At 48.2% G+C, this 26,488-nt stretch overlaps 1 protein-coding gene across 16 annotated transcripts in view; it reads left to right on the forward strand.

The window, feature by feature from the left end:
- Window position 1: 1 nt before the first annotated feature.
- TANC2 (tetratricopeptide repeat, ankyrin repeat and coiled-coil containing 2) overlaps window positions 2-26,488 on the forward strand; it is a 114,112-nt gene continuing 87,625 nt past the window's right edge. For 5 of the 16 annotated variants that reach the window (XM_077313797.1, XM_077313800.1, XM_077313806.1 and 2 more), the window contains exons 1-2: window positions 5,129-5,361; window positions 16,755-16,851. In XM_077313797.1, coding sequence (XP_077169912.1) covers window positions 16,785-16,851 — 67 coding nt within the window. In that variant the 5' untranslated portion in view covers window positions 5,129-5,361; window positions 16,755-16,784. Of the gene's footprint in view, window positions 22-5,128; window positions 5,362-6,115; window positions 6,136-16,754; window positions 16,852-26,170; window positions 26,410-26,488 lie in introns of those variants that run through there. The other 11 variants (XM_077313801.1, XM_077313802.1, XM_077313805.1 and 8 more) reach the window with 6 other exon arrangements.

A 26,488-nucleotide genomic window follows, 5' to 3' on the forward strand; every position in this document is an offset into this window, starting at 1 on the left:
CTTGCTGAAGAGGCCTTCCAGGTGAGTCATGGCGTTGGGCACCTTTGCGTGTGCTTTGCTGCCCTCTGCCAGTGAACTGGTGAAATTACTCTTTCATGATTAATTGTGCTATACAGAAATTAGCAGCTAGGTTAAATTAAGTTGCATCCTCTGAGAATTTCTCGATGCATTCTGGGAAATTTCTCATGCAATTAAAGGGCAGTAAAACTCTTGTTAAAGCTTATTATAATGGCTCCTGTCAACCTCCCTCCCTCAGAGGCAAGATTTTCCTTCTGCTTTTCTTTCCCTTCTGTGACCGAGTCGCCCTAGTTATGCTTTTCTCCTTTCCTGGAGAATTCTGGCTGTCCCACCCTGCCACAGTATAATATTTTGGTTGTTTGCTCATCTGTTCCAGTATATGGAATGCTGAAATGAGGTGGGAGTGCCCCAAAGCTATAGTTCACCTGAGGCAACCAAAACCTGGCCAGCTTTGGGGCGTGGTTAAAATACTTGTCATTTCCCGCTGATAACCACAGCCTAGAATCCATATGGCACTGTCAGGAAACGCTTGGGAATTCTGCTGCAGTCCCAGGTCTTTACCCAGTGAGGCTCTCCTCTTTGTGGCATCAAACCCAGCTCACCAGGTTAGAAGTCCGCTCTCCTAACCACGGCACCAAGCTGACTACCAGCTAGTCCAGGAGCTGCCCAATGGAGTGTCCGCCAGCACCCTTCCTGGTGTCTGTCAAGTGTTTTTGGTACGTAGAAGGGGTGCGATGGGACATTTGCCATGCAATTCTTCTGATCAGCAGCCATTGGGAATTTGGCCGTGCACAATTTCAAAAATACTGTTTTGACAGCCGTCGCCGCCACCACATGAAAGCAAGCTGCATCGGCCATGTTGTGCTTGCCTTGAAGTCTTGTGGAAGCCATTTTGCAGCCACATCCACCATGTTATAGCGGAATTCCTGAAGTGCCCAGAGGCTCAGCAAGGTTGGGCACCCTGGACTGGCCTTGAAGAGTATCTCCCGCTGAAGGACTCTCTACTGTGATGCTGCTCAGAGCTCCCCTCATTCCAACTCCTCCCGCTTTCCTTGAGCCAGCGGAGGCAGTGCCCAGCGCAGGCCCTAAGGATCAAGGGACTGACGCTGCCTCAGCTCTTCTCCTAGAGACAGCCGGTGTGGTGTGGTGGCTAAGGAGCACTGGACTCTAATCTGGAGACCGGATTTCCCACTCCTCCTCCTCCTCCTCCTCCTCCTCCTTATGCAGCCAGCTACATGGCCTTGGACTAGTCCCAGTTCTCTTAGGGCTGTTCTCTCAGAGCAGGTCTCTCAGAGCTCTCTCAGCCCCACTTCCCTCACAGGGCGTCGGGAAAGGAAGGGAAAGGGGCCTGTGAACTGCTTTGGGACTCCTTTGGGTAGAGAAAAGAAGGGTATTTAAAAAAAAACCCTGCTGTTCTTTTTCTTGCTGGCATCAAGGAATGTGGTCAGGTTTTGCTACCTGATAAAGTTTTGTTTTGGAAAAATGTCAGAAAAAACTGTTCTTTTAAATCTCAGTTTAGGATCCCCACAGAGCGAACCAGGGGCTCTAATAAGCAGAGGGCCTCGTAGGTCCAGGGCAGGCAGAGGCTCTCCCCTTCCATGATGGGCCAGTCCTGCCGTCCTGCTAACCTCGTAGTGATATTTGTGACTTGCAGTTATTTAATAATTGTAAGAGCATCAACACACACAGAGTCTTTGCTCTTTCTGAAACTGGTGCCTGGTTTGTAATCCTGTCATTCTGTTCCCGTCCTGGTGCAGTTAGAGGAAGAAGAGCTTGCCCCACTCTGAATTTTAGGCTGTTTAGTATGACGGCTGAGAACTGTGAAAACAAGACGAAATATTTTTTTAAACTGTGACTCTTAATTAGGGATCCATCACTTATGTATGATCACCATGGCAACGAGGAGACTGGAAGAGGATGAATTCCTTTTATGGCCCATTTCCGGATCCAGCCTGGCCAGAATTGGTGCTGGCAGTTACTTAGCAACCTGTCCTCAGCAGCAGTTGCTAGGAAGCACCATCCATCGCAAAGGGTTGAGTTTTTTGTGCTGTTTTTTTTAAAGCAGAGCCTGACATCATGGTCATGTGTTTCATCCTGCTTGCTTTTGTGTCTCTCTCAGTCCTTAGCTTTGGTGTGAATAATTAGGATGAGATAAATATGTACGGAAGGTGCGGTTTCCATTTGTCATTGCTGGTGTTGCCTTTCTCATCTGTGATTCTGGGATTATTTTGCACTTTTGGGAAAGGACTTTAAAAAATCATAGCCAATTGCCTTCAAACATGCCATGCAAAATACTTACTTATCCAACAGAAATGGCTAGCAAAATACTGTGCTGTGTGAGATAAAGGATACAGGATAGGCTTTGTATAATAATATTAATGTCATTTAACAGTATTAATCTGGCTCAAGATTCCACTGGACATACAGAGCTGGTTTTCTGTTTGCTGAGCAGATTGTGGCCCATTGTCCTGATTCAGAGACCTTTCAGTTGTATAGTGACCACTGTGCTGTTCCTATATGATTTGAAGTAAGGGACTGGAACAATTGGAAGATAAATGGGCATGTGGTTAATAAATGCTGTGTATTGGCTTTTCAGGCTCATAGAATCTGATGACACAAGCTAGAATATTTAAGTGTCTATGACAGGCTTTCTCAACCAGGATTCCATAAAATCCTGGGGTTTCTTGATGGCCCTGGAAGGGTTTCTTGAATGGGTGGGAGTTAATGATATGTTTCTTAAATTTTTAAAACATTTATTTATATTTATATACTGCCCTCCCCAAAGGCTAAGGGCGCTTCACATAAAACAGAAACAATACAGTTAACTTATTTTTACAATAATAAAGTGATAACAACAAACAACATACGACCATATGTGGTTATGTGGCCCCATTCTCCTCCTCCCCAAATGGCCAATGAGGGGGAGGGACCCCACGTGGGCGTGTCCACAGCTATTCCTCCCAACCATATTGTGCATGACTGGGTCACTTCTGCAGTTTCTTGAAGCCTGAAGAATGTTTCAGGGGTTTCTCAATGGTAAAAAAGTTGAGAGTGGCTGATTTATGATATGGCTCCAAAAGGAAAGAGACCGGAAGGACAAATGCCTTCCAGTCCTACAATGTTGTGAAAGATGTTCAGGGTAGATGTTCAGGTGAACCTCCAAGGAGTTTGGTGAGGGGCAAAAGGAGGGGGTATAACAGATTTCAATAAATACATATTTATATTTATTTGATATTGTAGCCATAAGCTTTAACATCATTATAAAATCAGAAATAAATAAAACTAAATTAAAATACATTTTTAAAAGATGAGCTCCAACTGGTTAGCCAGATGCAGCCTTTTCTGGGTGGCAAAGTGATGGCCACTGTAGATCACACTCTGGGGACATCTAGATACGATTCTGCCAGGTGCTCTATGGGGGTCTGCTCGGCTGTTTACCCTGGGGAACTTTGCTCCAGCCTAGTGTAGTGGTTAGGAGTGCCAGCTTCAAATTTGGCAAGCCAGGTTTGATTCCCAGCTCCTCCACATGCAGCCAGCTGGGTGACTTTGGGCTCATCCTAGCCCTGATAGTTCTGCTCTCATGGAGACATCCTGTCAGGGCTCTCTCAGCCCTACCTCCCTCACAGGGTGTCTGTTGAGGGGAGAGGAAGGCAACCGTAAGCTGCTTTGAGATTCCTTATTGTAGAGAAATTCAGGGTGTAAAAGCCCCTCATCTACTCCTCCTCCTCCTCCGTGTGTGTCCGTACCTTGGTTTTTCTCAATAAACTTTCTGCTGAATTCATGTTTCTATCCTCATTCACTGTCCTGGAGTCCTGTCACTTTGTCAAAATGATCCTTAAAATTGAGAGGGAGCTCCTAAATCCATGTCTGGGTGATACTTGCTTCTAGTAGGGTGCAGAAACCTTAGTCAGCGGCTCCTGCCTGGGCAGGAAGCGAAAGGCAGCAGAGGTGAGGCTTCTCTCCTGTGCTTAGTTATTTTGTTTGACTCCCATTTGGAAAGGCAGCTCATTCACCGAACATGTATGCTTAAACTGGCACCCACAATAACATTTGGGATGTGTGAAATGGATCTTTTTATTAAGCCAGATGGAACAAGTGAAATGAAGCTGCCTCATCCAGGAGCAAGTGGAGGAGTAAGTAGACCATTCCAGAAGCTATTGGCAGATCCAAGGGAAAGCTCCTTCCCGGACCTGATCCTTTGATCGCAATGTATCCAGAGTAGGCATTTCTTCTCTGCTACACTAATTTCCTGCCACCATAAATTCATTCCAGAGAAGACAGTGTTGAAGTTTACTGATTCTTCACCCACTTTTTTTCCAGGTGTCAGGCCTGTAGCAACGGGGGGGGGGGGGGGAGATGGGGACATTTGAGCACCATGAAAGTGATTAAAAGTAGGGTGCTCTAATGAAGCCCACAAAGAGCTGACACTGTGCTTGCAGCAGGGGCCACCAAGTCACTCCCGGCGTTTAGTGACCCTGTGGATGGGGGACTGCAGAACACCCTGCGATGGCCCCTGCAGCCCTGCCGGGAAGAGCCTGAGCCCCCAGAGGCCCAGAGGAGCCGGCCACCTGAAGCCGAAGGTGGGAAGAAGCAGGCCCGGCCCAGAGGCTCCCCCTGCCCTCCTTCAGGTGGGCCAGAGCAGAGAGGCTGGCTGCCTGGGCCACATCCTCCTTGGCCTGCATCCCCCTGCCCTTATCCTCCAGGAGATTCTCTGCTGTGTCTCCTCCTAGTCAGTTTCTGCTCGCGGGGCGGGGGCAGGCTGAGGATGTCCCTCCCTCTGCCCGGCCCAGGGCGTGGCACACACCTGCCTCTGCCCCGGAAAACAACCTGGGGGACTCCTCCTGCCCCCCCCCATCCTCCCTCGGGGTCCAAGTGCCGCCCCCCCCACCCCCCCTGCCCCCCCCATCCTCCCTCGGGGTCCAAGTGCCGCCCCCCCCACCCCCCCGCCCGCCCTCAATCCTCCGGCTTCCCCTTCGGGGGGTGGGGGGCGCCCTGGGCCCGCCCCGTGGCTGGGCTGGGCTGGGCTGGGCTGGGCTGGGGAGGGGGGGGGATTCCCGGGGGAGGCGGGGCCTGGGGGCGCGTGCCCGGGAGAGGCGCCTGCTCGGCCCCGCCCCGCACCTGCGCGCAGGCGCCCGGGCCAGAGGGGGCTGGGGCGCGCTCCCGGCCTGCTCGCGGAGGCGCGCGCCGGGGTGTCGCCCGCGCAGCCAGCCAGCCAGCCAGCCAGCCAGGCAGGGAGGACCCGGGGCGGGGGGGCAGGCCCGGAAGGCCCGGAGGGGACCGCCGAGGAGGAGGAGGCCGGAGGAGGAGGAGGAGGCGAGAGGAGAGGCGGCGGCGGCGGGCCAGGTGAGGCAGGCGGAGGGGGCCTCGGGAGAGGAGGGGGGAAGGGGGCCGGGGGGGCCTACGGGGCCCCGCCTCAGCCTGCCTGCCTGCGTGGGGGGGGGGCGAAGCAGCCCTCCCCCCTCTGGCCACGTCGCTGCGCGGGGGGGGGGGGGTCGTGGGGCGCGTGCCCCGCCCGGGCTCGGCAGGCAGGCAGGGGGTGGGGGTGGGGGTGGGGGTGGGGGTGGGGGCCGGAGCCTCGGAGGCCTCCCGCTGGCCGAGCCTGGGCCTAGGCGGGGGCGGGGGCGGCAGACCCCCTTTCCTGGCGCTGGAGCCGCGCAGGCCCCGGGGAAAAGCCGCCCCAATTCCTTTGAATGAAGCCCTTGCTGGGCGTCTGCCCACGACAGCCCTGACAGGTCGCCTGGGTCCGGAGGGTGCCCCCCCCTGCCGCCTAGCCCCACCGCCCCACCTTTGCCCTGGGGACGACCCGCCTAGAGGTGCGGAGGGGATTCTAGGGCTCCCTGGCGGGGCTCTTAGGGGCCCCCCAACCGCTGCCCCCAGATGGTGTTGAGGAAGTCCTTGGTCTTCCATGTAGGGTGTCACTTCTTCTGCTGAGATTAATAACTAGACTGCACTAGCAGAATCCTATAATCTTTCCTTTGTGGCATCAAGGTCCGGAGGGGAGACCGTTTGTAGGGAGCCCAGCCTGTGCTTTTGTGATGAATCAAGACAGCCGTAGTGCTGCTTCGGACACATTCAGGTTTAAATGGCCTGGGATCAGCGGCGTCTTCGCAAGGCCAGGTCAGCCGGTCCCCACTGAATAATGATGCTCTGTGTTGCACATTAAAAGAATAATCAATGATTAAGCACTTGGGGGTGGGGGCAGTGCACCAGCCACCTTAGCCAATGCTGGCAAGAGAGTTGGGGTGTGTGTGTGTGGGGGGGGGGGCTTGTGAAGAGGGGTGAAGAGCCGGGCACGTGAATTTCCGTGTGCTGTGATGCATATTGGGACAACAATCCCGGTTTGGACAATGTGTTGAGAGGGTCTAAGCTGGTGGAGGTGAAGGTTGGAAGACACCTGGCAGTTGCTGAGGAGGGGCTGATGCAGGCGTTGGTCGGCCCAGTCGTCCCCTGTAGTGCAAAGGCAAACTTCATGCTAAGAGGTCTTAGGAAGAGGAATAAGAATAAAGTGGCCAGTGCTTGCAGTCATGAGCCTGTACAAAGCCTTGGGGCAGCCTCATTTAGACCTCTGTGTTCATTTCTGCTTGCCTTACCACAAAATAAGGGATATTGCAGAACTGGGAGAAGTTCACCTGAGGGCACCCAAGATGACTGAGGCGGCTGGAGCACTTTTCTCATGAGGGAAGGCAGATGAGTCAGGGTGTGGACGGAGGGGTGCTTTTTCGCCCTCACCCTCTCACGCAAGAATAGAACGCAGGACTTATTTATTTATTTCGTGCACTTGTAGCCAACCCTTCCCAACAGAGGGGCTTTGGGCGGTTTACAAAAATTATCAAATTAAAACATCTGTGCTACAAACATCCACAGTCAGTCAAACCACAGTCAGTCAATCCACAGTTATGATGATAAAATGTCTAAAATCTTGTTCCAGCAGTCTGTTTTTACAGAAGGCTCCAAGTTAAGGGCTCTAAAGGGCAACATCCAGACTTTGAACCGGATCTAGTTCTCCGTGGAGCACAGGATGGATGTGTGTAGGACAAGATGGCTTTGTTAAGACCCTTGCCCCTGCATTCTGGATCATTGGGAGCTTCTGGAATTGGCCCAAGGGTAGCCCTGGGCACAGTATGTTGTAGTAATCAGTCCTGGAGGTGACCGTGGTGTGGATTATGGTGGCCAGGTTGTTTGGGGGCAGATATGGAACCCGTTGTTTAAATCCATGAAGCTGTAAACACATCAGTTTGGGCTGTCTGCATTACCTGGTCCTCCGTAGATAAGCAAGCATCCAGGTAGACTCCCAAACTCCTAATGGACTGGGTAGGGACCAGTTCGCATCCCACACTGGGAGATGGAACACCCTATCTGCCCCTTCCGGACTGAGCCATAGGACCCCCGACTTTGCCAGATTTAGTTTCAGTCGGCTCTGCTTGAGTGATCCAGCCACAGCCTCTAGGCCAGGGGTAGTCAAACTGCGGCCCTCCAGATGTCCATGGACTACAATTCCCAGTAGCCCCTGCCAGCGAATGCTGGCAGGGGCTTCTGGGAATTGTAGTCCATGGACATCTGGAGGGCCGCAGTTTGACTACCCCTGCTCTAGGCAACTGGCTTGCTGTTCCAGGGCAGTCGACGGGTGGCCAGCTGTCAACAGATAGACCTGGGTGTCATCAGCATACTGATGACACCCAAGTCTGACGCGGACCAGAGAAGCAAGGGGACAGAAATAGCACAGGGGAAAGCATCACCCCTTGCAGGACTCCGAACATCAGAATATGACATGTGGACCATTCCCCTTGTGGCAGCCCCTGCCCCTGAGGAATGGGGCCTGTCAGGAGCTGCCAGCTTGATTCATGGACAAGAGGCGCCATATCAGGCGCCATGAAGTATGGTGACTCTAAGCATTAAAAGGGTTTAGACGTTCACGGACGAACGGCCCGTCAGTGGCTACTAGCCATGGTGATATATTTGGAGAACGTCAGAGAAGCTGTGTTGAGTTAGGCCAGTGGCCCAGCCAGACCAATACTCTGTGTCACACAGTAGCCAAAACCCAGGTGGCATCAGGAGGTCCACCAATCGGGCGAGAAGCCCTCTCACTGTTACCCCCCAAGCACCAAGAAGGCAGAGCATCGCTTCCCCGGACAGAGTGTTCCGTCGATACCTTCTGGCTAAGAGCCAGTGATGGACCTCTGCTCCCTCTGCTTATGCAGTCCCCTCGTGAAGCTGTCTGTGCTTGTAGCCCCCACCACGTCCTGCAAGGTGATGTCCACATATGAATGACTCTCTGGGCAAAGAAGGGCCTCTTCCTTTGATCAGTTCTAAGCTTACTGCTCATTAATTTCATTGAGTGCCCAATGCAACTCAGTAAGGAGAAGCGCAGAGTTCTACATCTGGGTCACAAAAATGAGAAGCATGCATATTGGATGGGAGGTACTCTTCTGGGTAGCAGGGTGTGTGAACGAGATCTCGGGGTACTTGTGGACTGTAAGCTAAATATGAGTAGACAGCATGATGGCAGCAGCAAAGAAGGCGAATGCATCTTCCGCTGTCTCAATAGAGGCATCATATCAAATTCATGTCAAAGATGTCAAAGTCCCTATGCCGTCTACCGCATTGGTTGGACCCACCTGGAGTACTCTGTGCAGTTCTGGAGGCCTCACTTCAAAAAGGACAGGGACAAAATGGAGAGGGTGCAGAGGAGAATGACGAAGATGATGCGGGGCCTGGCGGCCAAGCCTGATGAGGAAACTTGGGAATATTCAGCCTGGAGAAGGGGAGGTGGAGAGGGGACAGGAGGGCTCTCTGAAAGTATCTGAAAGGCTGGCACTTGGAGGAGGGTAGGAAGCGGTTCCTGTTGGCAGCAGAGGAGAGGACTCGCAGGAATGCGTCTAAAGTACGTGTAGCATGGTATCGGCTAGATATCGGGGGTGGGGTGGGGGGGAGAATCACAGTCAGAGTAGTCCAGCAGTGGAAATGGCTGCCTAGGGAGGTGGCCTCACTGGACATCTTCAAGGAGTGGCTGGACACATCCTTCTCCTGGATGCTTGAGGCTGACCCTGTATTGAGCCCGGGGCCTGGATGGCTCCTTCCCACTCTGGGATTCTTGTACGGGGAGGAAAGTTCTTTCTCTGCCTTCTTTATCCCACGTGTAAATTTGTATACCTCCATCATGTCACACCCCCCCCCCGCAGTCATTGTTTATCCAAACTGAAGAGCTCTAGTTGCTTTTGCCTTTCTTCATAGGGAAGGTCTTCCACCCCCTTAATCACTTTAGTTACCCTTCCAAGGCTGAACTATCTTGTTTGAGGCGCAGTGACCAGAACTGGACACAGTATTCCAGATGAGGCCGCCCTGTAGATTTATGCTGATTTCTTTCCTGTCTCCTTCCAAATAGCCCCAGCATCGCATTTGCCTGTTTTGTTGCAGCCACGCCCTGAGCCGGCATTTTCAGTGAGTTCTCTTCCCCAACTCCCAAGGTCTCTCTCTCTTGGTCTTTAGGGACGATGAAACTTCCATTCACTGCGAGAGGATTTTGTCTCCCTGATTTTAGTTGATATCAAAAGGCATACTTGTTAACTTGCACTGATTTGGAGGCTGCTTCTTGCAGCTGGACAATCCACCTTGGCCTCTTTTGGAGGCTTCTGGGCCGGTGCCTCTCTCCAAGTGGAATCCGTCAGGTCAGAGTAGATTCTTCCTGCAGATTCTTCCTGCCACCAGAGAATAGTGGTGCAAAATGTCGCAACAACATCAATTTGATCCGTTTTTGTTTGCTCAGTTAAAATGATGGTCCCATCCAGACTTAGGCAATGGGGAGACCTCTTTTTCTGTGGGAGGCCTGGGCTGGTGGGGACACTGCTGACCTTGAGCCATTTGAGATCCGATAAGGAGCGTTTGGCATTTTCCTCAACGAAGGTCTGGAAGGGAGTTGTCCAGTCCCGCTGCAGGCAGTCTGTACGACAGCAGGGGTATCTGAATAGGAGGAGTTTCAGAGTCTTCCTTTCTTCTGGAAACGCTAATTGAATTGATGCAGAAAGCGAAACCTTCAAGGTTTGTCTATAAACATGTCACGTTGATTAAAATATGCAGAGTCTCAGCCGCGAATGGGATCAGGAGTGGGTTCATCCTGTCTTGTCAGCGTCAGGGGCTAGGGCCTTAAAGTTTGTACCTGCTCTTTCCATTACTCTTAAACTGCCACTTATTCAGCAAAAAGTACATTTGGGTTATATGGAGCACTGCAGTTATTCTTAATCTTTGGAGGTGTTGATTCATTTGGTTATCCCGGAAAGACGTTGCTCATATCAGTTTTGTATTAGCGCATATCTTGATTTCTGAAGATGCTTGTATATATATGTTGGTGAAGCAGGACACCATTGACTGGAGGAGTTCTTGATTAAAAATTTGCTTTTTTTCTGGGAAGAAGTTATTACTAATATCAGTTTTGAATTCCAGTGTTCTCTGAGTTCTGAGGATGCATAGGTGCTTTTAAATTATCTGCCTGACAGTCACAGCAAATGGATCTTTCACCCCCCTACCACAACTCAAAGTCTTGTGTTACAACCCTGGAAAGATATATGCGAACCTTAAATGCAGTTTATACACCACCCCGGGAAGTCACAGTGAGAGCCGGTATATAAATGGCACAAACAAACAAAATCAAACTGTTATCAGCATTTGAATGCCTGGCATATAGATGACAATTGCAAATGGATATATTTTGATTTTTGGAAACCTTTTAAAGAAAAATGTGCCACCAGTGTTTTTATATTTTTCTCTCTCCTATATGTATAAAGGTAAAGGTATCCCCTGTGCAAGCACCGAGTCATGTCTGACCCTTGGGGTGACGCCCTCCAGCGTTTTCATGGCAGACTCAATACGGGGTGGTTTGCCAGTGCCTTCCCCAGTCATTACCATTTTAACCCCCAGCAGCAAGCTGGGTCCTCATTTTACCGACCTCGGAAGGATGGAAGGCTGAGTCGACCTTGAGCCGGCTGCTGGGATCAAACTCCCAGCCTCATGGGCAGACAGCTTCAGACAGCATTTCTGCTGCCTTACCGCTCTGTGCCACAAGAGGCTCTACTATATGTATACCTCCCCCTTTTTTCTTTAGTTGATGGATTTAGTTTTTCCCCTTGTTCTTTTTTCTGTGTGTTTTTTTAAACTCAATATTTTAGAAGGCATTTAAAAAAAAAAACTGCTTACAAATGTTTCTCTGTTGGGCCTCAACTGAGACATGCCCATGCTTGAGTTGTATGTTCACTTCTGGTTTTGTTGGACATTCTTGCCATTTTTTTGCACTTGGGCCTGAACGTACTTCGTGTCTGTTGATGTATTGCAGGGGTGGCCAAACTGTTGCTCTCCAGACGGACTACAATTGCCATGAGTCCCTGGCAGGGGCTCTTGGGAATTGTAGTCCATGGGTACCTGGGGAGCCATAGTTTGGCCACCTTGAAACAATTTTTCATCTGCCCCTTGTGTTCCTGATGCTTCTCCAAGGCTCCGCCCACAGCCCTGGGTCCTTGGGATCCTTGCTTGGCAGGCGGCGTTGAGAGATCAGCCCAGTCAAGCCTCAACCGTGATCCTTTTAGTCACAGCCAGCAATTGATCCCGGTGTTTGTGACTCTCTGCTTCACAAGGTGAATCACTAGTTTAGCCAGTTCTCCCCTGCCCTTGTGTGAGTCGAAATTGGTTTCCATAACATTAGCAAAAAACAAGAAACTTCTCTTGTGGTTATAGCCAATGTATGCTCCCCCCCCCCCGAGTTTCTGTTTCTACCTATATTATTGAGTAGGATTTTTAGGTTTTAAAGCAAACTTCCTTGGGTGCCTTTTCAGTTTTGCTACTTTTGGACTTGTTTGCCTTTCCTTAGTGGCGTGTGGAAATACACTTGATTACATATAGCATTTTTAAAAATCATGTTTGAAGATGAGCTGTCATCCTTTTATTCAGCAATGTAGATTTCTGGAAAAATATGAATCAGGAACTTTTCTGGATGCCTTAAATACAGCATAATTTGATTTAGCATTTTTATTGTAGCTTGTGCCCATTGTTAATTTTATGTTTTGTTATAACTGCCCCGTGTTAATTTTGTGTCCCCAAAACAATGAATATTTGAAAAGAAATTTAGAAAGAACCATTATATATGATTTAAATTTCAAACAGTTTCCATTTTAAGTGGAAATTGTAAAATAAATTAGACACTATAATGTGTAGTTGACTGAAAACTGTTGACACATCAAATTTAGTGTTCCCAAAGAACTGTGCATGGATCAGGCAGTCCATGTGGTGCTTTCAGGAGAACTTCACTTTGTCCCACAGGGGTTACTCGCAGCACAATCCTAAAAAGTGTTTCAGCTTTTGAAATCCATGAAAAGCCAGCTGAATTGGGATGTGGGAGATGAGGTGCAGACATCCAGTCTGCTGTGGGGGTCTCTTGCTCCCCTTAATATGTCCCTCCCAGCATAGTTGTTAGTATAGACCGGAGAAGACGAGGACCATGCTGGGTTCCCATTGGGAAGAAGTTCTGTATGAATGGAGGGATGACTCCCAGCCTCACTGCCACTTATCTGCATTTACCAGTGTGCTTCTTCAGGAGGAGCATTGTGAGCTCAAACAGAAGGCAAGAGGCAAGACACTTGTGCTTTGCAGATTGCACTTTTTCTGTCCTCCGAGACACCCAGGTGGACTCGGTCTTGATGGCCTTGCTTTGTATCACTCGGTCTTTCAGATGGGTGGTTAAATATGGCTTCCACCATGGAAGAGGAGGAGTATAAATAAGAATTTGGGGGTAGGTTTTGATTTGACCTGTGGAACCAATCAGCTGGATTCATAACTTGATTGATTGATACCCTTGGTGCCGGTCAGGAAGGCCAGATTTAGAGGGGTTTGTGCTTCCCACATTTGATAGAGTTCAGATGTGAAAGCCTGGAAAAGACCAGAAAAGTTAAATTTTAAAAAGTTTTTTTTCTGAGGACTTCTGGGGAGGGCTGAAAAAACTGTTGTGAACCATTTTCTCTTGTAGAATGACTGAAATAGTTCTTAATCAAGGCACAGTCAAATTTTCTTTGGCTCTAGGAGGCAGCCCAAAATTCAGGAGCCAGACTTATAAGGATGATATTTTCATAGTCACGTGAGCCACCAGTATCGGGTCTCTGAAGAAACTTGAATTGCTTTCCCGTGCCAGATGTCGAAGGCTACTGGGTTTATTTCGCTTTCCAAGGACTTTGTATTCATGGCACTCATTGAGGAGAAGTTCTTCATCCCACGTGTTTGTGGTGGAAGTTTTTGGAAATGCTGAGACATGGCATTATTCCTGTGACACCATAATTTTCAAGATTGCACCCTGGCCAGTCTTAATGTGGCCAAACAAACAAACAAAAAAATTCCCCCGACCCACTAACTGGCAGGAAATTACAATTTTCATCTGAGAATTACTGAAAAAAGTATCCCCTTATATACAAGGGATGGGAAACAAAAGTTCCAGGTAGCCATAATGACCCACATCTAATAAATGTGCACATGTCCTCATATGTGACCTTGCCATACCCTAGAAGAATAATCACAGAGAGGGCTTTCCTCGTTTAGAGGCCGGCAGCTGCCAGAAGGGTTAGATAGGAGATTTTCTTTTCCCTGTTGATGCAGAATGTTTGCAAGACAATAATGGGAAGAAGTGAGAGCTGACTCATGGAAACTTGTATGTTGTTAGTCTTTATGTTTATTTTATTTTGAGATTTATATTCCGCCCTACCCTTGGAAACTCAGGGCAAATTACAGTACTAAAAATGCATATAAACTTCAAAATTATAAAATAGTTACAAAATGAACTGGATTAAATATTAAAAGTGCCTATAATATCTTAACTCTCATATGGGGCTTCAGAAGCTTGAAGATCACTCTTTAATATCTGCTCCATTATCTTTCCTGCAACAGAAGTCAGATTCAGTATCGATATAAGCAATATTGCCCTCCTGTAAACTCATCCTCTTTCCTAACCGTGTACAACAGGAAAGGGGAAGAAAAAACAAAAATAACACCAGGAAATAAAGCAAAAACAAAGAAGGAGGGAGGAAGGTGAAGCTGATCTAAACAAAGCTTTTGTTGGCGTAACAAAAAGAGTAAAAAACAAACAAAAAAAACAGATGCAGTTTGCAAAAAAAAAAAAAGTTTGCCAAAGAAAATGATGACAACTAATAACGGCTGGTTACAGAGAGTAATAGCGTCCATCCATTCCAAGTCAGCAAGTAAAACCCGAACCAAAATGAGTGCAGTTGCCTGGCTCTTAAGAGGACCCTCCTCATTCTGTGCTACCCCAATACTGTGTTTCCCATCCATCCAAATGGGTTACGCCTGCCATGCAGAAGGTAGCTGGCCCTCTCAAAATCTCTGATGAAATGCTCCAGTGGGCCTGGAGGGGACAGCCCTTGGGAAGCAGGGATCTTATTGAACCTGCCTTTCGTTAGGTTAGAAGGAAAGATGTTAATTCTGGCTAGTGTGTAACACAAAGAGGTAGGGATGTAGTTCTCTATAGTCTGTTGATGTTCCCCAATACTTTGGGTCTAAACAAATAAAACTAGTTGCGTATCAAGTTTCGTAAAGTTCTAAAAATTTAGCCCAACTTTCATGAGATTTCATGCCTGCATCTTCTCTATTGTGCACGTAAAGGACTATCAAGTCCCCAGCCAGCCTTCCGAGGCAAATGGAAAGCAGAGGTGGTTTGTCATTTCCTTCCTCTGCAGAGTCTTCTCCAATGCATTATGTAACTTCCGGGCTCTGATAAGATCAGCCCATCCCCTGCCACCTTCACTCCCATCCCATTAAATAGAAGTGGAGCTGTTACCTTACCTTGTGGAGAGAATAAAGGAGCCATTGCTTACCCAAGTGAGAAGAGTGAGGACTTAACCAGTTGCCATCCTGCGTGTGTATTTGCATAAAAATGCGATGAGCTGGTACCACAGGAGGCAAGCCGGCATCTCCACCACAAAGATGTCCGATGGCAGGCCAGGGATCCAGGGCAGGACATTTAAACGATGCTTCTGACCGCACAGGCCCTGGGGTGGGGTGGGTGGGGGGACTGAGGGATCTGTGCCTTTTATTGCTGTTACGTGACCATGAGCCTCCAGGGAGATTGCGTTCCCATGCTGCGATTTTGCAAAACTGCCTGCCCCACAAAGAAGTAGAACTTATTTAAGAGGGCTGCTATACAGCGGAATGTTCAAACCAGTCGTGGAGGTAGCCTGTTTGCCCGCGATCGTGCTTGCAGTGCAATTCTCCGCATCCTTGTGCTGACTTGGAATAATTTTAATTGACCAGCAGAGTGAAGATATGGGAGGGTCTGCTCCTATGCAGGGCAACTCCAGGTTTCACTGTCCTCAGCAATCTGCTGCAAGAAACAAATCCGTAATGTCAGCTTGCTATTGATGCTGCACCCACAACTCCAATTGGCCACTTTGTACAGTTTTGAGTCGAGTACCGACAGGTATCCAGCAAACCTCTGTAGATGCCAGTGTTTTCTCAGGTTCCTTTATTTTGAAGCAGAAGAGAGGTTTGTGCAAGCTCAAGTTGTGTCGTGGAGTGGGTGCATAGGACTTTGGCAGAAGCATGGGCACTGTTAGGCACCACCCCACTTAGGCAATACGTCATTCTCCTCCCATGGGGGAAGTCATCCAAGCTGGTGAGGTCATGCCTCCTCTTGCTCCAGGCAGGGCTGTGGAAATTTTTGAATGATTCTCCTGGGGCGGAGCGAAAACACCTCTTCAGTTGGGAGAGCCCTGCGGCTCCAGGCAGGATGCCTCAGCCTAAGTTGCACTCCAGAAACAAGCGAACAAACAAAAGCCCCTTATCTGATTAGCAGAGATTTCTAGTCATGGAAGAAGAAAAGACCAGTGTGGGGTCAAAAAAGAGGAAGGAGTCAGTGATGCAGGAGCAGCCTTTCCAGCCTGGAGCTCTGGGCATGGGCGACGGACGTGCCAGAAAGGGACCCAACGTCAGTAGCTGCTGCAGACGCAAAAATGAAAGAGGAGGGGGAGGAGCCAGTGCAGGACCAGACACAAAACAAGTAATAGGGCACCGGGGGTGGGGTACCAGGATGGGAGTACCAGAATGTTACAGTATAATAAACAGACTTATAAGGAGTCTTCAAACATCCCTTGGTTCTTTAATGTCCAGTATATTAAACAGATCCCAATGCGTTTCGCTGTGTGCCTTTTTCAAGGGACATCAATGTTTTCAACAGGAAACTTCAAGTTAGAGAACAATCTCTTAGCAGAAAGTAAGACTGTTCTAACAACTGCCACTCCTAGCGTAAGGCGTTCTGGAGCAGGAGTGCAGGGCAACCCAGTGTTTCGGCTTTCTCCCTTTCTGAGATGCAGCAGGCTGAGGCTGGAATCACCCAAAGGGAACCAGCCGTAAGCCTCTGAGTTGGCTGGCAGCTGTCTTGTTGACCCTCCCGCAGAAGGTCAAAGCCAGGACATGAGTGGGGCAGTGGTGGGCCGGGGCCAGCACAGCACAGGGGCCCTTTCCCCAGGCCACCTCATACTGATGAAGAGCCTCTCTAACAAGGATCTTTTGCTGAAACATCCCCCATGATCTTCCCCCACTTTCCTCTGAGGAGCCATCTTTTTATGAGGCCTCTGATCTCTCTCTTTAACCTTTTGGCTTGTGTAACTCTGTTGGCACCAGATCAACAGAACACTCATAACAATAGCAATAATAATAATAATACTTTGATACACTTTATTTTTATATTTGTACAGCTTCTGGGACGTGCTGATTTCAGAAGAGTCATGTTCCGGAACAGTCTCAAAATGCTTCTGACAGGTGGGAAATCAAACCGTAAAAACAGATCCAGTGGTAAGTGAATGAAAAATTATTATTATTATCTTTATTATTATTGCAATCAAAAAACTATTATGTATCATTATCACTTGAATGAAAAATTATCTTGATGTAATTGCAGTCCCTTTGGTCCAGTAAGTGAAACTGGCTTGTAGACGTTTGATGGGCCGCGTGTGTGTGTGTGTTTGTGTAGAACACTGTCACGTCTAGCCTCTTGGGTTGCCTTCTAGTGATTTGTTGTGTTCCAGTGATTTGAATGCAGTCCCCAGCTTTTTTAATAAACATATACAACAGTGCAGATTCCAAGAGTTCCTTAGGCTGGGCGGCAGAAAAAGCTGGCTGTTTAAGAGTGTTGATTCGACATTTACCAGTGCATTTCCCTTTAAACTCCCCATCTTGCTGTGCAGGATGCTGATAGGCCGGCATTTATGGCAGTGAAAAAGCCTCCTTTTTCCTTTTTTATCCAGGACCCAGGGAGTTTGAATGGCAGGCGTATTTTAAAGGGGGAGAGAGGGAGAGATTTGGCCTTGTTATTTCATTCTGGTTTTAACTGGGAGTGATTTGAATTAGTCTTGAAAGCCTTCTTGAACCACAAGAAAAAGTGGGATGTAAATAATTTAATTAATAATTAAAAATTGCTTCAAAGTTTTTAGAAAAGGAAATTATTTTTAACAAAAAAGTGGCTATGAATAGATTTCTTTTATGATGAATAATGCTGAATGCCTTAAAAAAAACTTACGGGCGAGAAAGTATGTGTGGAGGCAGAACCAGTTATGTTTTTTGGGGTAGAGGTGGCTGGAGAAAAGCAGAACTCACTTGCAGCACAAAAACCCCCCCATCTGCTCTTGGAGAAAATGTCGGTTTTACTCCCCACCACCGCCTTGTGTTGCCCATTGTGATTCAGTTTTGAGTAACATGCATAGAATTTGGCTTTTAATGAACTTATGATTGCATGCTTCAGTTATATAAGGTTTCTACCATAGTATATCATGCTGATTTTTGATTTCAGGAATAAATGCAAATATAGTGGTTTTGTGCATGTGTGTGTTGATTCCTTGTGTAACAAACAGATTATTAAGCTTCCATTCTTTACATTTGTTCTTATGTCCAAATGTGGTCCTACAGAAATTGACAATGATATACAGATGCAGCTCATTGAATTTCTGCTAAGTCTCTTCCTTTGCTAAGTGTTAGATACTACAAAGTCATCAATTTGAGCATTAAAATCCTGTGTTTTCAAAATAAGGTGTCTAAGGTTAATATTTAAAGAGGACAGGTTAGGCACAGACACATACCAGAAGGCTGGGTGGGCATCTCCTCACCCCCCAGGGGAACTAGCCACCACCAGTCCCTTGAACTAACCCTTCAGCTAAGACACCTAGTCCTCCAGAGTCTTTTTAGTCAAGGAGTCAGCCATGCCAGTTTGGATGCTTGCACGTCGAATTCCTCAAAACGACGACTGTGGGTGCTCCAGCTCATAAAGAGCGAACATTCAGGCTGCTGTTTTTGGTGACCTATCACAGTACCCTGAAACGTGCAGTTGGTGTAGTTTTAAGATCTGAATTGGGGCAGGACTCTGTTGAAGCCAAGGCATGGCTGCAGCATTCAAACGCAGGCTAAAGGTTGTTTTCTTCTACTTTCATTCAACCTGGCGTAGAGGAAGGCGGGTTTGCTCCCCATTGGTGCTTGGATTTACCCCAACAGGAGAACCCGCTCGTGGTGGATTCTCCCCCACTGTTCCCTCAGACTATTCAGCAGTGATGTTAGCACATTTGAATGCTTTCCCTTCCATGAGGTATGATGGTAGGTCTTTTGGTTCCCCCTTTTCGGATAGATGTGGCTCTGGCATTCTCAATACCATTTCACACATGCGGGTGGACTGCCCCTTGGTCAGAAGAGAGGGAGCAGGAGATCCAGATTTTGGTTCATGATGGCATCTCTTCACATTCAGTTTCCTGAACCCTCCTTTTATATGTACAACATTACTGTACTGCGGTTGTTGCAAAGTTTCTGGCAGCTGCTGTTTGTTCTAGCCACAAAGGGCCGAAGTCAAATTCAAAATTCTTAGAAGTATCTCATTATTCTATGGCTTAGGGTTGTTCAAGAAATTGTGTCCATGAAAAAACTGGGATAAGTAGAAAGAAAGTGCCAGAAACTGGAGACTATGGTTTGTATTGGAGGCAACATATCATGACATAATTATAAACGTTCTGACTACCTCCAGTGTGTTATTGGGCAAAGTATAGCAATCTAAGGAGGTCTCACCTGTTCTGCAAGGCATGATGAGGCAAAATACTCTATCAAGGTACATTTGGTAGGAACCTACGGGGCAATCCCAATTTCCCAGTAGTTTGCAGACATATTTGTCTCATTCAGACTTTATCATGCTCTGAACGGGTAATCCACAATTACATCAGACTCTATTTATATAGGTGTTTTTAGACAGGGAACTATTTCACAACAGGTACAACGATCTGGCCATGTGTTAATGTCAAAGACTGAAGATTTCAAGCTCCCAAGAACTGACAATTAGCTGTGACATTTTTGCAAACTTCTTAACTGAGAAAATATCTCTAATTTAGATGCTGGTTGTTACACAACTGAGACAACATAAACCTCAACCCCAACATCCGGTCCCTGTTTGTTACGATGGATATGGACAGGCCCCTGGGTTCACTAGAACCTTGCCTGTCCTGGATATTAAAGCATGTAAAGATCACATTAATTAGCCCCCAATGCCCATTGTAAATCAACCACAGGCCAGAGCATCTTTCATTATGCCCTAAAACAGGCAGTCATCCATTTGTTACAAAAAAAAATCCCATCAGCAGAGAAGAATGATGTGGCCAATTACCTTGCCCTTTGTGAGCAAAATGTTAGAAAAAAACAGTCAAAGAGTAACTCCAGGCCTTACTGGATAAATCAGCTGTCCTACACACCTTTCCATCTGATTTCAGGCCAGGCTGTGAACAGAGACATGAGTTGGTGTGACCCTTGTGTAAATGTAGACAAGGGCTGTGCCTCGATGCTGCTCATATTGGCTTAGTCAGCAGCTTTTGGTCTCATGAAGGCCGCCACCTCACTGAGACTTCGGAAGGTAGAAGTAAGGATGAAGAGATGCAGCTGGATGGGTCCATGCCCGCCACTCTCTGTGCCTGGTTTTGGTGACTCGACCATGTCATCTACAGGGATTGCCCTTAAAAGACAGCTCAGCCTTCTGTACGTTTGGTGCAAAATGCTGCCTTCTGGCTACTATTGGGCATCAGGTAGAATCTGCATCGTGCTTGTTTTCTACAGAGACTCTGTTGCGGGGTCCAACTCAAGGACTGCCTCCCCTCCGTGCATCTCTGTCCACTGAGCAAAGCCTTCTGAAGGTGCTGCCCTGCAACGGCCCTCTTCATACCTGTTGCTGTGCTGACTCCAGCATTGTGGAGTCCCCCCATGCTTGCCATTTTGCAAATGGTGCCCAGCAGAACTGTTCAGGAGGGCTTTCTTGTGAGCCATGCAGCCGTCCGGACAATCGACAGGAGGGGCTGGTCCATGAATCATGCAATCGGATTAGGGTGGTAGAACCTCCAGAAGTCTGAAAGAGAACTGAAGTAACGCATAGGTATTCACATGATACATTAAATAATAATAACAATAATAACAATAATAATTTAACGTTAGCTTGGTAGCCCGCCCTCCCTGGTTGGCTTGGGGTGGGTAACAACACGATGATGCAAAATTCTTCAGTAGGGTCCTTGTTTCAGTCAGCTAACCACAATAATAGAGTCCACTTGTCCCTAATAATTTTTCCAAATAACGTTATGAGTCATTAAGGCCAATGTCCCTCTGTTTTCTGCCCAGTAAAGCCCTCTTGAATAATTTAGTTTTGCATAGGATCACGTGGCTCGCAATGTTGGGCTGAAGCAGCAGAACAAAGTCTGAGTTCAGCCAGGCACCAGCCAAATTTTCTTCCAGGTGAAAGCTTTTGTGAGCAGGCACACTTCCCCAGACACACAGAGGCTTGCACCTTGTCATTCCCATGTCATTGTGTCTGAGTTGGTATGTTGGGATTTTCTAGGTAGGTTTTCTAGGTAGGTGATCTGTTCATCCAAGACAGTTTGGAATTGCATAGCCTCCACACACTCAGTTCCCTTCCAGGTGAATGTACCTTCCCATCCCATCTCTGCACTGCAAAAGGTATCAGAAGGCAGTTAATATGGGCATTAACTTGCTTTGGTGTCACAGTAGTGATTTCAGTTTCAACCCCAATCCTGTTGCTTGGCACATGGCACGGATCTGGATCTTTGTGGGACAGGAGATGAAATTGTGCAGCTATGGCAGTAATTAAGCTCCAGTTACAATTATTTAAGCGGAGCAACTGAATTAGCATGGGCAGCCTAAATTTAAGTAGGCTATCCTGAAGAGCCTCTTGTGGCGCAGGGTAGTAAGGCAGCCTACATGCTGCCTGACTCTCTGAGCATGAGGCTGGGAGTTCAATCAAGGTTGACTCAGCCTTCCATCCTTCCGAGGCCGGTAAAATGAGTACCCAGCTTGCTGGGGGGTAAACGGTCATGACTGGGGAAGGCACTGGCAAACCACCCTGTATTGAGTCTGCCATGAAAACGCTAGAGGGTGTCACCCCAAGGGTCAGACAGGACCCGGTGCTTGCACAGGAGGGGATACCTTCACCTTTACCTTTAGCCTGAATGAAAAGGCAGCCTTCATATTTTTCGGCTGTTGTTGCATCATTATGACATTTATTTACATTTCTCCCTCTGTACTTTTCTGGCTCGCAATAAAGTACATGATTCATCTGATCATGTAACAGATCTTAAATATATTTTGTGGTGATGTTCACAGTTCTTTTTCTGATCTCCAGCACTGTCATAATTAAAACTGGGGGAAAGGGGGGAAGCACTCTGTGTGCTGGAGCTACATTCAAGGGCAGTGAATTGTCCTCCCCCTAAATGGGGGCCCCAGAACCATATCGGATGCCTCCATTGATGCATCTCTTCCAGACGTTTGGGTTAGCTGTTCCTGTTTAGGCGATGTCCTGAGCTGGGAAGCATGTCTGCAGCTTGAACTGGGCTGTGCTGGAGCCTGTCGATGGGGCTGCACTATTATTGGAGGGCTCCTAAAGGAGGAATTGATCTCTTATTTGTCTGGCTTTTTTGGGAACCTGTGAGGTTGAGAGTATAGCCTCGCATGCTGAATTTGCTGAACAGAAGGGCAGTTCTGTTTCTTCCTGCTGCTAAACCAGCCGGAGTCTTCCACTGCAGAGCAGAGAACTCTGAAGGACGTTTTCCTCCCCTGGAAGTAGGAACAGTGGGATCCGGCCACTTCTGTGTGGCATGAAGCAGCTTTTCCATATCCACAATAGGCCCGTTCTCAGGGTACTTGCATGCTGCTCCACCAGTCCTGTAGTCTGATTTGCTTACTCACCTACTGCAATGATAGCCCTGGAATTTCAACTCCTGTGGCTTATTGGCACTCCGACCCTGGTAAGGATCACACCGATCCACAGTACTTGTTACAAGCCTTTGCTAGATTCTACCTGTCCTCTGCCCTTCGTGGTCCTCTGTTGGCAAGAGCAGCCAAGTTAGTGGGCACCGGAATGAGTTCCTGCCGCCCACTGGTGGGGCTGCTGCCCTGACCCTCTTGAAGCTGTAAGCCTTCCCATTTGGGGAAAATGGTCACCCCACAGACAAACCCAACTTCTGTCTGAGCTGACAGTTGCCTGGGAAGCCCCGCAGTCTTACTTGATGCCAGAAGGACGAAATCTTAGAGCTAGTTAAAAATTACAGATGATGAAGTCACTGGGACTGGGTGGCATTACTTAGAGAGCACTTATTAAAAACTCAAGACTAGAAAGGAGATACAGCATCTGGAGCGTCAATCGCCTTAAGAATTAGAAAAATGTATCGTATAACTATATACTATTTAAGAGGACATTAGTGTGGTAAACAATCACACTCAGGAAACTCAAAGGAAGCCCAACCACTCCTCCTCCAGGGTCACTGTTATGCGAGTATTGGACCACAGGGCCAATCAAAAGACCTTGACAGACTGATGAACTTGACAGACTTTTCAATAAGCTACTTTCATATGTTCATTGCAGTGCAGTTCTTTGGCCAAGTAAGGAAGGAGGTATTGCGTTTGGCTCCACCTCCTGTGGCAGCCATTTTCCAGTCGTGCCTGCCAGGCTCAGAAGGCTGGGGACTGCTGCAGTAGACAAGCAAGGTGTGAGAGCAGTGCTGGAAAGGGGACAAGGAAAGGATGGAGGCTCGTGTTTTTTATGGGCCTTCATTGCCAAAGAGACTGAACAAAGCTCTTCATAGCTCAGCTCGTGAGAAGTAGTGAGAGATGGGAATGGAGAATGATTGAGCTAACTGGCAAATTAGAACTTAACACGCTGTTGGGGCTGGATAGCATTCACCTAACACTTCTAATTAAAACCTCAAATGTGCAGTGACTGGCTCTCTTAATAAACATCTGCAACATCCCTACAGTTGACTGCCTTCCCCTCCTCCCCCCAATTGCCAAGTATCCAGCATCATGCCCCATTTTAAAAAGGGAGCAAGGGAATCCCAGGCATTATAGGCCAACCTCTCCTGTTAAAGTTAGAACCGCTGGCATCAGAACGAGAACTGTGCAGTCCCCCCTTGGGACTGGGTGGGAGGAGGCTGGCCCCAGAGATTAGTCTTCTCAAGTGTCCAGTGGCACCAGGAGCACTCACCCTCCCTATCCTGTTCAGGCAGCTGACCTAGGACAAGGGAAGGGGAGCGTCCCTTCCCTCATTTCTTCCTTCACCGCCATGGAATGAAGTTTGCTTCTTGGCTCCTCTGTCAGGCGCAAGATTAGACTTGCATTTTGAACAACCACTGTGGACTGGTTAACAGTATAACCTGCTTTCCCACTGAGTGGTTTGCAAATATTTTTGCATTCAGTATATAGTACAAAAAAACCTGTTTTAATATGAAGAGCTTAGTTCCATCTCTTTGGCAATGAAGATCCATTAAAAAAACAACAACAACAGGCCAATCAGATGGCCACGATCTGTTCTGCTGTGTCTGGGGAGTCTTGCAGCTTGTTGTCAGTTGACTCTCAAGGCTCCCAAGGGATGACTTCACACCTGAAGTCAGCCCTACGGGAGAAAGCTTTGCTCACCGTTGTAACCCTCTTGTCTAAACACCCACAGGACTCAGGAAAACAAGCAGACACTCCCAACACCCAGGGCTCCATCCGTAACTCCATGAGTGCCACTGGGTAGGAGCTCCTTAGGAAAACTATGCGAATCACCATCACCCCTCAAGCTTTTTGGACGAGCCGCTCTCCACCCCGCCCCATTATCCATCATGCTAAATGGAAACAGTGATAAGTAGAGCTCTCCCGCAAAGCGTTTGGTCGAGGCTAGTGATACCATCTGCTGGGCCCCCGGAACCCCCCTCTTATCCAGACAAACCTTCTCTATGGAATTACGACCGTAATCACCACCTGAACATGTGAGCCCGCCCTGAGCTGCAAGGGATATTAATATACGATACTATAGTATGCTATACAATATGATATAATATAATTTGTAATCTCAGGCCAAGCCTCCTGGACAATGCCCAGCCGGGACTACGAGGAGGAGTGAGCCTCTGATCCCATATTTGACTCCCCCCCCCCCAATGTTTGGACATTCGTGGATGAAAAATGAGTTGTGGAGCTCCGCTATAGATTGCGTTGAGGGCATGGCTGCCAAGACCAGCTGCTGCCACAGACCCAAGCTGACCCCTCCAGACAGAGTCCGCTTGTTCCAGAAGTGAGATAGAAACTTATCGTGACAGGTTGCTGAAGAGTCCATTACATTCATGTGATCTTTTCCCCTGGTGTAAAGAGCTTTCCTATTACCTGTTCTGGGCCAATGTTGCTCTCCCTAGGTATTGCCAGTATGAAATAGCAAATAAGCAATATCTTGGATGAGGGAATTGTGAATTGACTGCAGTGGTGACCAGATTTGATCCTGGTACTTGGCTCAGCCTCAGAGATCTGGCAGCCCCACTTTCCTTGTAAAGGACCTGAGCCATTGGGGCTCTTGCACAGACCAGTTTCCAGGACAGGAGCAGCCTTCTGTTTCCTGGCTGGTTGGAAGGCCAAGTGGATGTTCTAAAGGGGCAGAATTAATCGGCAAAGAGTTGGCACACAGCCACAACTTTTAGAGTCTGCTTGCATGGTAGCTAGGTAGGTTGGTCTTCCGTATATAATATATGAGATATGATTCTGTTGCACTTCAGCATGACGTTCTAGTATGGCAAACGATTGACTATGTAAGACCCTACAAGCCCTGCTGGACCGACCAGTGGCTCATTTCGGCCAATAGTCTGCTTCACAGAGTGGCCAGTCAGTTGCCCTGCAAGGAGGGCAAAGAGGCCTTCTCCTGATCCTGCCTCCCAGTACTGAGTTTCAGAAGTTTCCATTATTCCCCATGGCCCCTAGTCATTGATGGGTTTATTCTCCACGAGTCTCTCTTTTAAAGCTGTATATGCTTGTGGCCATCACTGCATCCTCTGGCAGTGAGTTCCATGATGCCATTATTTGTTGAGTAAATAAGTGTCCCCTTTGTCTGTCCTGAACCTGTTGCCCATTGGATACTCCAACCCCTTAATCGTCTTGTTTGCCCTCTTCTATTCTTATTCCAGCTCCACAATGTCCCCTCTGAGATAGCATGATCAGAACTGAGGGACAGAGAGAAAGAGGAATCCAAAGGCAGGAAGGCAGGGTGGGGGGAGAGAAGGGGAAACGAGAGCATCCCAAGTGTGGGTCAGTCTCCCCAGCCTCCCAGGTGCCGTTGAAAGCCCGTTCATTCGAAAGAGGGCAGTCAGCAGCCAGCTCAGTCTGGCAGTAGCCCCACTCCCTTTCTAGTCAGCCCTCTGGGTTACTGGAGCAACATTTTTGCCAGTTCTCCAGACCTCTTGAGGGAAGGCCATCTGGCACGGGGGGCTTCTTGGTTTTCAACCTGCCCAGGAATCCTAGAACAGGTGCTTTTCTCTGCCTCCGCCCTTCAGGATGACTGGCAGTTTTCTCAGCTATGAAGGCTGATTTTTTTAAAAATAAAGAAAACCAGAATATAGAATAATTTGGCATACCGTGTATGCATCGATGTTTATTCCGTTTATTTGCTAAGTTATAATGCAGTCCATGCATTGACACATGCAGTCGGCTTTTACATTAACGAATGACATTTGCAGTCTGCTCAGAGCAAGAAACTTGCTGATACGCAGCCAGCCCTCTCCCATTGTGCGGAGGTGCATCTTCCGTAGCCTGCTCACGTAGGAGGTCAGTGACGAGCGGAGGCATTGCACGCCCTTGCTGTGGAGAGGGCGGGGAAGCACTGCCTGCAGCAGCCAGGTTTCCCGGAGGCCCCTGTGGGCTGCTTTCGTGTCCTGGATGTGCAGACTGCAGTATGAGGCTGGTGCGGTGCCCGGGAGCCTCCTTCGCCGGCTGCTCTGCTGCTTCCTGCACCGTTCGGGAGACGTCGAGGCAAAATGGTGCAGTGTGATCGGGGCTTGCTTGGGAGACAGAAAGCTTCGCTATGATCCAGAGGTAGGTTTACAAGGCTAGCGAGCAGAGCAGAGAGGAGGGGAGGGGGGGGAGACAGAAGAGGGAATTGCTTGAGCAAGAT

The sequence above is a fragment of the Paroedura picta genome, chromosome 16, assembly GCF_049243985.1.
Source record: "Paroedura picta isolate Pp20150507F chromosome 16, Ppicta_v3.0, whole genome shotgun sequence".
Taxonomy (NCBI): Eukaryota; Metazoa; Chordata; class Lepidosauria; order Squamata; family Gekkonidae; genus Paroedura; species Paroedura picta.